This window comes from Pseudopipra pipra, chromosome 3 (assembly GCF_036250125.1).
Source record: "Pseudopipra pipra isolate bDixPip1 chromosome 3, bDixPip1.hap1, whole genome shotgun sequence".
Lineage (NCBI taxonomy): Eukaryota > Metazoa > Chordata > Aves > Passeriformes > Pipridae > Pseudopipra > Pseudopipra pipra.
This window is the reverse complement of record NC_087551.1, coordinates 22,682,635-22,698,112: the sequence shown is the minus strand read 5'-3', so window position 1 is coordinate 22,698,112 and position 15,478 is coordinate 22,682,635. Positions and strand designations below refer to the sequence as shown.

General features: G+C 40.4%; 1 protein-coding gene across 2 annotated transcripts; it reads left to right on the top strand.

Annotated features, from left to right (window-relative positions):
* The first annotated feature begins 116 nt into the window (after window positions 1-116).
* Window positions 117-8,122, top strand: ATF3 (activating transcription factor 3). Of its 2 annotated transcripts, none has more exons than XM_064648280.1 (4): window positions 117-282; window positions 4,929-5,089; window positions 5,996-6,103; window positions 7,051-8,122. In XM_064648280.1, the coding sequence occupies exons 2-4, from the start codon at window positions 5,021-5,023 to the stop codon at window positions 7,246-7,248; spliced, it is 375 nt and encodes a 124-aa protein (XP_064504350.1). In that variant the 5' UTR covers window positions 117-282; window positions 4,929-5,020; the 3' UTR covers window positions 7,249-8,122. The 2 variants fall into 2 exon arrangements, with proteins under 2 accessions (XP_064504350.1, XP_064504349.1); XM_064648279.1 differs by having other exon boundaries at window positions 130-282; window positions 4,846-5,089.
* Window positions 8,123-15,478: the final 7,356 nt, after the last annotated feature.

Below are 15,478 nucleotides of genomic sequence, written 5' to 3'. Positions count from 1 at the left end.
CGCCACGGGCTCCGCTTCCCTCCTCCCTCTCTTTCGGGGAGGCTATTAATAGCATGACATCAGCCAGGGACTCGCCGCCAGAGTAAATACCAGCGCTGCCCGCTCGGCTATATAAGGGGGGTGATGCAACCGAGGCGAGCGGCAGAGGAGCGGGGAGCGGAGCGAGCGGCTCTCCCGGAGGAGGCGGCGGAGAAGCGGGGACAGCCGCCGGGACGGCAGCGCGGCGAGGCGAGTGCGGAGCCTCTTCCCTCCGGCCGGGAGAGCGGCAGCAGCGGGAGGAAGGTAGGTAGAAGCGCGAAGGGAGCCGCCGAGACTCCCCGTGCCGGCGGGACGAGGGGCTGAGCTCCGTGGGAGCTTGTGCCGCCGCGGAGAGATGCCCGCCGGGGGGTCCGCGGGCCGCCGCCGGGAAAAGTTTCGCCGCCCCCGGCGAAGTCGGGCGCGGCGGTGCCGCCGCCCGCCGCGATCCCTGGGAAAGCCCTTGGCCCCGCCGAACCTCCCCCGGAGCCCGTCGCCCGCCCGTCGGTGGCGGCTCGCTCCTGGCGCCCACATCTGGGGGAACCCCCTGCCCGGGCTGCCGCCAGATGTGAGCACCGGGAGGAGCCCGCCGAGCCCCGACTCATCCCGGGCCGGCAGCGCCGCTCGGCACCGCGCGGTGGCGGCCTCGGCGGAGGGACGGCGCGGGCCCCGGGACCGGGATCGGGACGGGGATCGCCGGGATGCCGGAGCGCGGCGGGGGCGGCAACCGTCGGCGGCACCGCGGGGACCGCGGGCACCGGGGCTGGGGAGCTGCCCCGGGACGGCCAAGGCGATGGGAAACCCCGCACTGCCGCGCGTAGGTTTATCTATGATATTCACATAAATCGAGGGGGAACTCCGTCTGCGAGCCGGGCACATTCACTTTCCTTTCTGTCCCGGTCTTGACATGAAGTAGATCAGTTGCTAAACTGTTGCCTAACCAAATCAGGCGTGACACAACAGCAAACTTGTTTCAGAGAAGGAGTTTCCTCTTGGAAATCAATTTTCCTGCTAATAACAGCATTTGAGAAGCTGGAAGGCAGCAGAAAATGGTTCGAGAGTGATGTGGGATGTCAGAAAGCTTAAGGTCAACTAGCGTGCACAGAGGTTGTGAACTGTAATTGCTCTTAATGCTGTTTAAGATTAACCTCAGTGGTTATCAGGGTTTATTGCATCAGCACCAGAGGAAAAGGAATTCATATGAAGAAATAAAACCAAGAGGCACAGCCAACCATCTGCAGTTAAGCAAAAAAAGACTGAAAGTAGTCACTTTTATTATTATTATTAAACAAGAATACCCTTAAATAGTAGAAATGCACAACTAGGAAGTATGTCTCAATTTAAAAATATTGGCAGATGAGATGCAAAAGCTCACTGTAGATGGAAAGAATCATCAGCAGAAGAACAAACAAGTAGCAAAGGGAGAATGAATTAATAAAGTTGCTTGAATCTACCTGAATTGGGAGGGTACCATGCATAGAAAAACTGTTCTCTTTCAAGAATTCCAAAACTGAGGATAAAGTAATGAAGCATTAACTCACCCTGGGAACAAGTTGTACTCTTACAGTGCAGGTCTGCACTGCACAGTAATGTTCAGCACCTTCAATGTCAGTAACTTCAGGAGTACTGAAAGCAGCCTGGAGCACAGGTCCATGTGCATGGTCTAACAAAGTAAACACAGATTGTATCAGAAAGGCCACGATATAATCACATTTTAAGGCTTGATATTGTTATTCCTACTGGTTCCCCAGCCCTTACAAATCCAGAGAAAATTAGATAGTGCTCCTGCTGGCTTATAGACAGAGGTACAATTTGTACTAAAATTGAGGAAAGGAAGGACAACTTGTTGCATTCTTTACAATAGTCAAATCTAATTTTTCTTCTTCTAAAACATTCCTAAAAGCAGATTGGTTCCTCAGAATCTGGAAAACATCTATCTTGCTGTTATGGAAAGGGAATCTATGCAGTTTACTGAAGAGTTTTGACAGAAGGCTGACTACTTCTGTTACTTGTGTCGTGGGGGCTCCTAACAATCCCAGTGGTAGACTGGAAGCCTACCCTACCAAGTCCTGCCCTAAGGAAGAGCCCCAGGAAAGCAAACCAATAGCAAACAGCTCTGCAAAATGGGACTCAGCTCACAGCAGAAATCCTTTCACAAGCCTCAGCCCCCTGGTAGCCCTTCCCTTCCCTAAAGTCTGAGCAATTAGAGGTACCTTTCAGGATGTTTGGGAGGTCAGTGAGCTGTTTGGGCAGCAGAGCAGCAAGTTTCTACAGTCAAGGACATTTTCTCCTTCTCTGGGCACCCTACCACCCCTCTTTATCACACTAGTAACTGATGGATGAGAGGGCCTGAAGCCATTATAGCAGGGTTTTGTTGGTGCTCATGGTACACTTAGCACTAACTAGTAGAAATCCACAATTAACACAATTTCTCAGGCACAAACATTCTTGGTTTCCTCTGGTGCTGCTGCTGACCTTAATTAAAAGTTCACCTAAACTGTAAAATAATTGAATAAACCACCAGAGCTCAAAAATTATTCACTCAACTAATTATTTTGTAGGCTGGAGAAACAGTTTTACTGTTAATTTAAGACTCCTGGTTGGATTAAATTATACATAATTAACTTCGTTGAATGAAGCCATCATCAGCATTCAAGGAGACAGATTCAGTGAAAATAGCTGAAATTTTTCCTAGCAGTGAGGGGTTCAGTGTCATCCAGAATTAGCCTGTTTAAATTAGCTGAATGGTTGAATGTTGGTAAATGGTAAATAATACTGGGAGGACTTCATCTGGAAATTATAGGGCCATTTCTGACTTGTTGGAAAAGCGCAACTGCTAGCCTTCTGAGATTATAGGATTAAATTGTATCACTACTTTAAATGTGACTCATGAGCAGGGGCTTTCTGAAGAGAATTACATAAATTTCCCCAGGTCTTTCTGAATAACAAATTTTTCCAAATAATTTCCCCATCTTTAATAACTATGGGTGAAATCCTGGCTCCATTGAGGTCAACAGAAAAAGTCCTCTTGATTGCAGTGGAGTCAGGATTTTACCCCCAGACTCTGGGAAATGTTCAGCTCTTTTGTGGTGACTGGGTGAGGAAGAAATGAGGAAGATTGCAGCTGGACATGGCATTTTCTACCAACTGGCAATTCACTGTCCTCAGATTTTTATATTTACCTCACTTAGCGATGAACCAGATTCTATTCTCATTTGCACCAGTGTGGATTTACAGTGTATTTTTAGATATCTCTGGGCAAAATCTATCTTCTTCACATGACCCCAAACATTTCTTGCTGTGTTGCTGAAGTAACGTACAGGGAACTGTGCAATTCTGGGTTGACCATGTGGAAATTTAGCTTACCCACAGTGCTACCCCAAGGCAACTATTTGCTTACCTGAACTAAGTTAATTATAATTGACTTTGCTATAATTATTATAGTTCTAGACTGGAGTAGATAACACATACTGTAATTATCCATACAGCTATTAAAAACAAAAAAACCAAACCCCAACCAAAACCTACACACCAAAGAAAGCTGGAAAACCAACATAGTAAAATCCAATTTAACACAAGTTGCTTTATGAACAAGGAAACTATTAAAAACTGTTTTCCTATGGATTTGCAGCTTTTGTCCATTGAACCACCCATGAAAGGTGCTCAGTTTTCTTCCAGATCTCTTATCTCACCTCTGCTGGGTGAGAGATGGATTGTGACATGCAGAGATGTGTGCATCAGCTACCCCACCGTGTTTGAATGACTGACTGCTGAGTTTTGTCTCTTTCCCCCTCAGTGGGGTCACCAATTTTCACAAAGCACGTAGGGGACCTCTCTCCCTCCAAAACTGGCTAAAAAATAAGAGTGACTAAAAAGAGGAAAGTAGAGAGCACTGTTGGGTAAGTTTGTTTCTTAGGAAACCTACTAGAGTTGAGGTTTCTCCATGGGTTTACATTTGCATAATTCCCCCGAAGTCTCTTCAATCACACTGTTTTACATCAGCAAAAGATTCGGCCATAAATATTTAAGAATTTCAAGACTCCCATAGAGGGCACATGAGGACAGTTTCGAATTTTACAAGAGCAAAGGAATGAAACAAATGGCTTCACATTTTTCATGAGTCAATCCCTCCAACTCAGTCTGTGCTTTGGGGCTCCAGAGCATGTATAGACTCTTACTTCTGTGCCAGCTCTTATCATTAACCATTTTTCAGGAGTTTAGAGCCATATCTACAACTGTATGTAAGACTGAGTGTGATAATTTTGTGACAGATCCTGTCGTGATTAGCAAACTTCAGCTCCTAGTAGAACTCGTTGAGCTTTACCTAAATGTAGCCAAGATAAAGGTATGCTCTGTCCAGTTGAAGCTGGAATTTGTGGTGGTATAGCTCTGAGGATGAAGATACTCTTACTTTCTATCTGTGCCTTAAATAATAATACTACTTTTTTGCTTTCTGATTTTTGTTCTTATTTTCTTTCTCTTCCTATTTACTTGATTATCATTTGCCACACATTACCAATTTAAAACCTAACAGTATACATACTTACACAGTTTTTTTGAATATTAAGTTTCAGAAAGACCTAGAAATTGTGTCTCATGCTGATGTTGTTCTTACTTTTAAATACTAACTTTGAGTTAACTTGAAGTTTTCACTAGTGACCAAATACTTAACTGCTTGTCTCTAGTGAGAGATTGGGGTTCATGGGGAAGGGGGACTGAAGCAATGTAAGAACTACAGTATTATTCACAGTATGAAATTTACCTCTAAGAGATATTTGCCTTTCTAAAGTTGTTGAAAGACTATTATTATTATCTCTTTTTATCTTTCAGCAAAATGATGGTCCAACACTCAGGCCAGGTATCTGCATTAGAAGTCAGCGCCTCCGCAATTGTTCCCACTTTGTCCCCTGCAGGGTCACTGGGGTTTGATGATTTCACAAATTTAACCCCACTGGTGAAAGAGGAACTGAGGTTTGCCATTCAGAATAAGCGTCAGTTCCACAGGATGTCTTCTTCATTGGACACGGTGACGGTTTCTGAAAGGCCAGTTGAAACAGCAATGATGAAAACAGAGGTATGGCTCTTTAAATAGAATTCCAGTGTGAATGATTAATTCTCTAGTGAAGTTTCACCACAAGACCAGTAACTATAGACAACCCTCTCTGCCATACTTGATTCTTTCAAGCATGCTGCTTGGCTTTCTGTTAAATGCTTTGGGGAAAACCTTTGGTATTTCACATAGCTGGATATTTTATTTTTTATTATCATCTAAGGACAATGTTTTACAATGATTAGAACAAGTGCTAATCTGGTTTCCCTGCCTACTTGTGGCTGAACTTGGAATAAGTCACTGCTGAAGTTCTATTTCACTAAAGACAGTCCAGCAGGACCTACAGGGACTAGACTAAGTGGGACTAGCTGTGCTATGTCCACACAGGGTTTTTACTTTAAGATAATACTCTCACTGAAAAAGATTTCTCTTTAAAAGTGGATAAATAGCTTAAGTTAGGGAAACAGCTATAATTTGGTCTGAGCCTTCCCAGGAAACAAAACAAAGCTTGAAGAAGTGTGTTAATATCTCCTTCTCGGTGCTGCCTTTAGTTTCACTCGCTCTCCCTGCCTCATTCATGACACATCCTCCACTCTGCTCCCCATGCTCCTTCCTCCTTTTCCTCTCCTGGAGGTGTGGGAGTCAGTCTGGGGAGACATTCAGTGAGTTTTTTGAGTACTTTTGGTTTAAAATGAGCCATCACATGGATTACATACATCCAAACTCCAGTCAGGTTTTGACTGAATTCTAATGAGGTTACTACCCTTATACTGTATGGCAAGCAAGGTCACAATCACACTGCTATGTAACTCTTAATGTAAACACTGACAACACTATCCATGTTGATTTTAAAATTGCAGAAGCTGTAGAAATAGAGGTTTCATATTTACAACATCTGATGGATTGTGTGTATCCATTTTTGCTGGACAGTTTTCTCCTGAAGAGGATGAAAGAAAGAAGAGAAGAAGGGAAAGGAACAAAATTGCTGCGGCAAAGTGCCGAAACAAAAAGAAGGAAAAAACAGAATGTTTGCAAAAAGTAAGTGACTGGCTAGAATTTTTCTTGATCTGTCATCCTGCCAGGATCCAAACAGGTAGCAGGGAGTTCTGTCACAGTAAGAAATACAGAAAGATGTCACCCAAAACTCTTTAAAGCCTTCAAAACGTTAGTTATAAAAAATGAACATGCTATATATTAAAAAAAACCTGGTTAAAACTGGAAAAAAAAGTGAAAACATGGTAGGAGTGAAAAGAGTTTACTGTTTCAGTGACTGATCTTGTCTATGGGAATAATATTAATTTGAATGTGTACACTAAACACAAAAAGAAGTAAAATCTCATTTCATAGAACATTCACTATGGAGAGCCTGCAAACAACACCAAATAATTTCGGACTTACTTACGAAATGAGTGATATGGTAGCTGACTCCTGAGTTCTCTGTCCTAGGACCCCAGTTTTGTCTTCACCTCCTGTGCAGTGATATACAACTTTATTACAGCAACGTCGATCTGTACCTGGGTATAGAGGCTTCTATATTCCTATATCTAGGGCTAGGGAAAAAAGCTATGTTCTTACTTGCTTAGCTTACCATGGCTTTGCAGATATGTGACATGATGTTCAAGGGAATTAAGAAGCAGCGTAGATAATTTTGGGTCAATTTTTGACCCAAAAAGCTCAGAATAATTTTGCAGAAGATAGCGATAATGCTTTGGGTGTCTGTCCCTGTAAGTGAACAGAAGTCTGAATTTGGCTTTCCAACTTCCATTACACTTTTCTAAAGGCCAAAGAAGGTAACTGTCAATTTTAGACCGTTACTGTCTGGAGAATGTATAGTTTCATCATTACAGCACACTAAGAACATGAGATTTCTTTCTCTGCTAGCCTTATGTTTTGCCACCAATAAAAGACCACAACTATTAGCTAAATATTGCAACTAACTATTTGAACTACTCAGTGTAATAGTTGTGTCTGTCCTTTGTGACTAGGAATCAGAAAAGCTGGAAACTATCAATGCGGAATTAAAAGCCCAGATTGAAGAGCTGAAGAATGAGAAGCAGCATTTGATATACATGCTAAATCTTCACAGGCCTACTTGTATAGTTCGTGCACAAAATGGAAGGACACCTGAAGATGAAAGAAATCTTTTTATTCAACAGATCAAAGAAGGCACATTACAAGGTTAAGTGATATGGCAAACATGGAAATATTTATAGTGTTTTTAACAACTACCAGAATCCATGGAGGATCTGACATAATGTGTAGGATTCCATTAGTCAAGAGCCTTTAGGAAGGGCAGGTTGCTTTCTTAAGTGGAAAGAATCATTTTGGCTTGACAGCGATTCTTCCCCTTGGAAGATCTGGTCTCAATCAAATTGAAGAGCCTTCTGCCTCAAATATAGGTTTTTGCACCTGTCATACTTGCTATTCCTAGGAGCTACAGACAACAGCTTCAGAAGTTTTAGCTCTCTGCTAGTATACAGTATCTGCACTCACGACGTTTGTGCTAGAACACTATGACTTCCAGTGATGCACATGGTACAGACAGCTGTGCTGGATGGACACTACTTTTCCTTGTTGCTGATAGGGAAAGAAGACTGAGTATTTTTGAAGTTTCCAGGAGGATGGTTTCTGGCAGAATGTACTGATGCATTATGTTGCATTTTAACCTAACACATACACACACACACACAAAAAACCCCTTTAGTTCCAACTAAGCTTTGTCAGTTTTCTCACAACACTTGTGTGGGTTTTTTCTATGACTCATCTCAGTGACTGAAATTGAAGAGCCTTGTAGGTGTGACAAAGAAATGTTTCTTGCAAAACATCTATGTGGCCTAGCTTGTATTTTACGAGTTATCACCTCACCTACTATCCTTTGGGGACTACAATTTTTCTTTGATGGCTAAAGAGCAGCTTGTACTATCATTTAGTGACTTGGTGAATTGAACCCACTGGAAAGAGGAAACTAACTGTTGAAGAGTGTTGATAGAGGTTTTGCTGAAGTAAAGAACTGCAGGACTGAATCCCAGGCTTGTGAACCTTGAAAAGGTGTTTGTTTTTTTTTTAATTTATCTAGAATCTAATCCTACAAGCCTTAATTCATACTATTAACCCTGATTCACAAAAGAGGTTCCATGGATTTCAGAGGTCATGCAGATAGCTCTTACAGGCATAAGAGCTTGACAAAGCTTTTTCCATCCTGGTCAAGATTACTTCCTTTTGCCAGGTGATTCAGAGGGAAAAATTATGATTGCAGCTACTTTTATTTTACATTTGAGTGGCAACTACAGTCAATCAAAAATGTTACTTAGAATCTAAAGGAGGCAAGAGTTTTGATGTAGTGAATAATTGTTTTTATTTTTTATTAAATACTAACCTTGGATGTTTTTGAACTGGTAGAAGAGCTGCTGGACAAAACAGTTGGAGTTATGAGTGTTTAAATTCTGATGTTTCTGTGAAATTCTCAGATTGTTTATTTCTATAAAATATATCCTTACAACTTTTTGTAAAAGAAAATATTATTCTTATTTATCACTAATATCATAATGAGTAGAGTTAATAAATACTGCGAGCAAGAGAAAACTGAAAACACAAGTGTTGTGCTGTCTTTTTACCTTTGGTGTTTAATATTGTATATTCCTAAACTTCATCAGTTGTATTTGAGACACTGCTACTTAGAACACTTATCCTTCATCTTTTTTGAAGATGAGGCACTGAGTATCTTGAATGATTGGGTGCAGATGTTATACCTTCCAAAATTCTGTATCTCCATCAGTGATGTCTAACCATTCGATGTCACAATTTAAACAAAGCAGAATACAAACGGAGCTTACTGTACATAATATTTTACACCAGTTATGCAGTGTTGAAATTGTGTGTTTGTTCTAAAGGCTAAACTTAAAGATACCTCAGCCATAATGTTCTTACCCTGCAAATTTCTCATGAGTCTATCACATATTGTACCTGATCCTTATATGATCATTATATTCTGCAACAGAACTTCTTAGTACCTTTTCCTAAGATCTGGATATATTGTAATGTCCTATATCACATTTTAAAAATATGTACTTCATGTATCTGAAAAGTGAATGTATTACAAAGATGACATACTAGGTCCAATTCTGTCCTAAGAATCCATTATCTTTCTGTGTATTGGAAGGAGGTTCCATTGACTTCCATTGACAAGTGAGAGTTTTATTCACATCCTGTAGGCAGAGTTTGGAAACTGTATGGCAACTTCTCTGGCTTAAAGGGTGAGTTCTATGTGTAATTGGGCCAGCTGTTTATCAGACAACAGGTATACATGAAGTGTGTTACAATAAACTTGTCAAACAATGTTCATTGTTATTTGACTTCTGTAATGTGGAAATACAAAACCAAGGCATCATCCCGGTATCGTACACCTTGGCTTTGTCTTTTGTGCATCAAATACCAGCAGGCGAAACTGTCTCATGGTCGGTTATGAAGTGTTACCACAGAGACTAGAAAATAGTGACAGAATTCACGTGTCTCCCTTAGGGAATTTGTATGGTTGCTTTTAACCATATCACTGGTGACGCAGGCGTCACGCTTTTGTTGCTTGATCGTATTTACTCGGCATGCCAAATGTTAATATGGTACCACTACTATTGTCAGAAGATAATCTATTTTTATTTCTTTATATGTGCAGTCATAGCTGCTCTGTATTGCTTTTGTGTGTGTGTGTGTGTGTGTGTGTGTGTGTGTGTGCGTGCTCCTGCATGCTACTCTGGAAATGATGGTACTCAAGGACACTTGACTGTGCCCAGGAAAAGAGTGTTTAAAGAGCTAGACAGGAATGGTATGTTGCATGAGTTTTCTTAAGAGTGTACCTTATTCAGGAGAACCCTTAAAATGCATCAAAAGCAGTTTGTTTTCTATTCTCAAGTTTGTTTTGATACTTGAATAAAAAAGAATTAATATATATTTATTCATGTGTCATTTAATTTATTCTAAGTTTCAAGCTCCAGGAGCAACTTCATTTTCTTAAAACGACACCAAGATATTGAAAAGCAAGCACATTTTATATGTTTGCAACAATAAGTGTTTTGTGAAGTGATACTGGTACTGTTTGCTGCTTTTCAAGGTATAAACAAAATTTTGTTATTACAAGGCTGATCATGAATTCCAGGCTAATTCCTTATTTGTGGCCTAGGGCTTAGATTAAAGGGCTGGAAATTGGAACTCCTAAACCTTTCCTAACCTTGCAACCAACCAGCTGATAGTTATTTCAACTTTATGATTACCTAATGAGTTTAATGCTTTTTCTGCTTTGAAGCTTTAATATTTATAGATTGCTTTCTCTGGTTACATGGAAGATACTAAAGTAGTACGGCATGATTAGGGCTTTGTTGTTTTTCCTCTGTGTTGGTGTGTGTGGGGAGAAACATGAGGAAAGATGAACAAAATGTTCTCTCCTGCTTTTCCAAAACTAAGTATCTACACACCCAGACAGAAGTCCCTGTGTTTTGACAGCCGGTGATGTGGACAAAAACTTTGGCTTCAGTCTGTTGCAAGCAGTTGTAACTTGTAATACAGAGGCCAGGAGCTCCAGGGACCAGGAAATCCATTGCACTATTGCAAAATCCAGCTAAAAATATCATCTGGAAGGAAGATCTAGGCTACTATGAGTTTGACAATGTTCAGTGCTTACTTTCCTTATTGATACATCCGTTTACAGATGTGCAGTCCTCATACGTATATTCACCTTTTCAGGCATTCTCCTAAAGCTGCTATCAAATTTTGCTTTTGAATACCCAGTTCACTTCTAAATTAGTAAATTTAAAAATCATCTGCCTGGCCTGTTTTAGAAAACCTCATCAACAAAATTAGGACTATGAATTCCTGAACTGATATTTTATGAAACCATGGAATCACCATTGATCTCTATGACATATTCCTAACAACATAATTGGTATTCCTTGAGCAAAGTAATACGTCATGTCTTCTCCTTAGGTCTTGTTCTAGATGCTAAATCTGTGTGTGTACAGGCCCATGAGGATCTTGGGGCATGCTGGACTTTACCCCGTGCCTTGATAAGGAGCACCTTCTACTCTTTTTCCAGCTTTCCCCCTGAGGTAAATGAATAAATAGCAGTATTGAAGATTGGTAGAGACAATGATTTATACTAAGCTGAAAATATTTAATGAAACTGAATGGCAACAAACTTAATTTACAATAACTTTCTACCTGGAACCATTAGAATTTGAAGTTATTGATTAAAGGGATAGTTTTAAAAATCACTGATTCCTAGTTTTGCAAAAGAAACTGGATGATTTATGGGTAATGAAAAGAGTACAACTGTTTGCTAGTAGCAATGGAGTTTTGAAAACAAAATCTAATTCATGTTAAAAAATTCTCAAATCCAGAATGATCACTGTATCTCACATCTATTTTTCTTGGTGGTTTTGGTTTCCCTGCCTCCTCCCCCTCAGCGGAGTACTGGTCTAGGTACAAGTCTCATTCACCCTGGCCATTGCCAAATTTCAATGTTTGCCCAGTGCCCCCAGCTGGAGACCCTGAGAATCACCCCGGGATTAAAATGTGTGATAATATTAATTTTTACCTAATTACTTAGTAACATTCTTCATCAGTTTGTAATGACACCAGTATAGTATTTTCATTTCTATAATAGATGCCTTTCTTTTTTAAGTGTAGTTAAGATAATGAGTGACAATATTTTTAAAAAATCCTGTTATTTAAAATTCATTTCCTTAATGGACATTCTGAGTCAGAACTGCTGGCTCTAGAGATAAAAATAGTTATTTGCTAATTTTCAGTGCTATTAGGTCTTCAAAACCATTATGGTTTAAAAGAGAATACACTGGAATCTATCCTTGAGACAGCAGTAGTTCTGGCTGCATATCTTTACTACTGCTAACAGTGATGCATGAAACAAACAAAAAAACCCCAACCTAACGATTTTCAGACCCCAAACTAAGAGTACAGGAGCTGACACTCAGAAAAAGATTACTAGACTTGTGAAATGAATAAACAGAACATGAAAATAATCTGAGAGTTGAAGCTGGAATAACTTTCTTCTTCTTTTTTGAGAATTTAGTATCATCGTATTTCTGGACTCTGTCAAAATAATTTGTGCACCACCATGCCCACTTAGTAGGAATGCCTACACAGCAAATAGCAGTGTGGAATAGCAGTATTTTTATTTAAGCTAGCTTGGTAGTGGGAACATCCCAGCGATGACAGCAAGAATCTCGGCACAGGCTAATTGATGCCACTGAGAGGACGAACTCTCCGTGCAGCCAGAGGACAGGCTGCTACTGGCATCTGAGGTAGCTCCTTTAAAGCCAACTTGGGTATCATTCAGTTCCTCAGGTTAGGACATGTCACGTAGCTGCCTGCATTCCCTACTAAACAGCCCCACCAGTTCACACCAAAGGTCCACCCAGCCCAGTTTTCTTTCTACACCAGTGATCAAAAGCAGCTGTCCAAGGAAGAATAAGAACAGGGCAAGTACGCTTCCCTGGGTGCTTTCCCACACTCCAACTATTTTCAGCTAGTGAGTCACACAAGCTCGCCATGAATCTTTTAGGTAGTACCCTTCCATAAATCTTTCTGTCAAGTATTTGACCAGTTTCTCATCCACAGTACCAGCATCTGCATTAACTTTTGGTGGCAAGTTCCTTAGGACTGTCACCACTTAGAAGAAGAAAACCATTCCTTTTTTTTTTTTTTTACCCTATTCCCTGTTACTCGATTTGACAGACCCTCATTCCTGAATTGGAAGAGTGAACACTTACTCAACCTCTCCGTGCCACGTGATTTTATACTTTGACATATTGTTTCTTTTTCAGGAGAAAGAGCCCCACCATATCCAGTCACTTTTTTTTTTGTAGCCATTTTACATCCTTAATTATTCCTGTGAACATTTTCTGTGAAAATTGTGGCTTATTAAGTAGTTTAAGATAAAGTGACCATAAGTAGACATAGTATTCAAGATATGAGTTATAGCCACATATTAATACAGTGGGATCTGGACGTTCCCTGTCCCTTTCCCAATAACTCCAGAAATTAGGTTTGCTCTTTGGTGACTGCCAAGCGTGAAGCCTGACAGAATGTCACTATCTACCGTAATCCCAAAATCTCCTTCCTGAGTTGCAGTGGTAAACACGAGCCCAACATTTTACATATGATGCCAGGATTGATATGCACTACCTTGTGTTTACTTGCATTGAATTTTATCTGCCATTTTAATTTCCAAACTGTAAATATAAACTCTTCCTGACAATCTTCTGAAACTGCCTTTCTCCTGCCTATCGTTAGTAATTTTGTACCACCACCAACATTCTTGCTGCACTACTCACCTTCTTACCAGATCATTTATGAAGATGTTGAGCTGTGCAGGTCCCAGTAAATGTTCCCATGGAATTCCAGCAAATGACCTACACCTGCTAGGAGAGTTCATCACTTACTCCTACTCTCTTTTCTACCCAAGTCTTTATGCATGTATATGCCTTTTCCCTATTCATAGCTATTCAGTTTCTTTAAAAAAATTTTGTTGAGGGAATTTACTGAAAACCCTTTGAGATGTCATAAAATGCATCTACTGAATCTCCCTGATCCATGTTTCTGTCAACCCTTTCCAAGAACGCCAGATGTGTCTGTAAGTCTGAATTTAATTTTACAAAACCCATTCTGACTCTCTTTAGGTAAACCGTATTTATCTAGGTACCTATTCATTCATGGCTCCTTTATTTTGACTACCTTTTATTGACCTGTTCAGATTACAGGCCTATAGTTCCTTGGATTCTCCTGAAACATTTCATAAAGGTTGGTGACACATTTACCACACTCCAGCCCTCAGATACCAAGAAAGATTCAGTCAGTGACAGTTTTTTTGTTTGAACCTTTTGGTGAAAACTCAGTTGGTTAGTGCTGATTCTTCTCTAAACAGTCTCTTCAGTTTCAGACAGAACCTCTGCTTGTTTACTTCCCTTTGCCCTGTCCTGAGGAGCGTTCTGCCTGAGGAATGACATCTATTTTTTCAGCTTTTCAGGTCTCCGAGTGTTCCCTTTGTACCCTGATCATCAGTTGTCACTCAATTTTCTAAGAGATTAATTATTACTAATACATCTGAAGGATTATTTAGTATTTATTTTGGTTTCTTTAGCCACTATTCCCTCTGCTTGCCTCTGACAGGCTTCTGCCCTCAGTGCCATCTCCTGAATGTTCCCTTCAATAGGATCTTCATCATCCTCAATCATATTTGGAACTTTTAGAGTCTGTCAACTACTCCAAGATTTTCTGTGGCATCGAGGAGTCATTACATGGGAACACATCTAATTACCAGATTTTAATTCCTGCCATGCTGTGTGACTTACACACAGAAACAACCCTATGCCTCAATTCCTCCATCTAAAAGACAGGGATAATGACCAATACCATTCTTTCTGCCATACTTTCACCACTTGCTTATGTACACTGAGTCTTTTGAGCAAGTCTTGTGAAGATTCACAAACTGCTGAGTCACTAGAAAGCTACTGAAGAGAAGGGTAGATTTTCTTGCCATGCGATTGCCACTTACAGCTGAGTAAAATCATCCAAAAGATCAGTAATGAATGGTACTTCACTCAAACCCATGAATACATTCAGTATTTTGGGATCTTTGTGGTTAGTTTTGGAGTGGTTGGGGTTTTTCTCAATGATTTGTTTGTTTGTTCATTTGAGTTTGGGGTTTGGGGTGTTTTTGTTTTGTTTGTCTGTTTTACATCTTCTACCTTTGACAGCAATAGGGACACCATGAGTGTAAACAATCTATCAATTAAATACACATTAAAAGGTAAAAAAATCCTCTGAATAAAACAAATACAACTTCAATTACCTGGGTTATAGTAGGGTTACAGGTTATTTTCAAACCTGATTGGAAAATACAGATTTGACCAATTTACTTGACTCCAAAGGATTTATTTTACATGCAGAATTACACACATGTAGAACTAAAATGGTTCAGAGTTTTCCCTAAGACCCAGAACACACTTTTCTGTTACAGAAGAGCAGGAATGCCTTGGATGCCATTATCCAAACCACTACTGCACTCATAATTCTCTATCCATTGACTATTGCTTGGTTAAGTGTTGAGATCAGAACAAGATAAATGGGGAAGATGCAAGTATACAACAGTCCCTCCACCAAATGAAACACAACTACCTTTCACTGGCTAAGAACAGGATCCTTTCTCACCTGGTTTGGATAAGCACACTCCTCTGACACTGGCACGGTGAGAACTCTTCCTCTTGTTTCAGTCTACTACAACATTTGAAACTGAATCACGTAGTGCTTGTAACTCCCACATCTGTAGCTAATCCCTGTGGTTTTATCACACATTCTCCAAGTCTTAAATCTGAAATACATGCAATGGTGCGAGGTCCTCCTTCC

Excerpts from the sequence above, each read along its gene's own strand:
- ATF3 (XM_064648279.1), top strand. The coding sequence starts at position 4,850 with ATGATGGTCCAACACTCAGGCCAGGTATCTGCATTAGAAGTCAGCGCC. Across the intron at positions 5,090-5,995 it reads CAGCAATGATGAAAACAGAG|TTTTCTCCTGAAGAGGATGA; the intron begins GTATGGCTCTTT and ends TTTGCTGGACAG. Across the intron at positions 6,104-7,050 it reads AAACAGAATGTTTGCAAAAA|GAATCAGAAAAGCTGGAAAC; the intron begins GTAAGTGACTGG and ends CTTTGTGACTAG.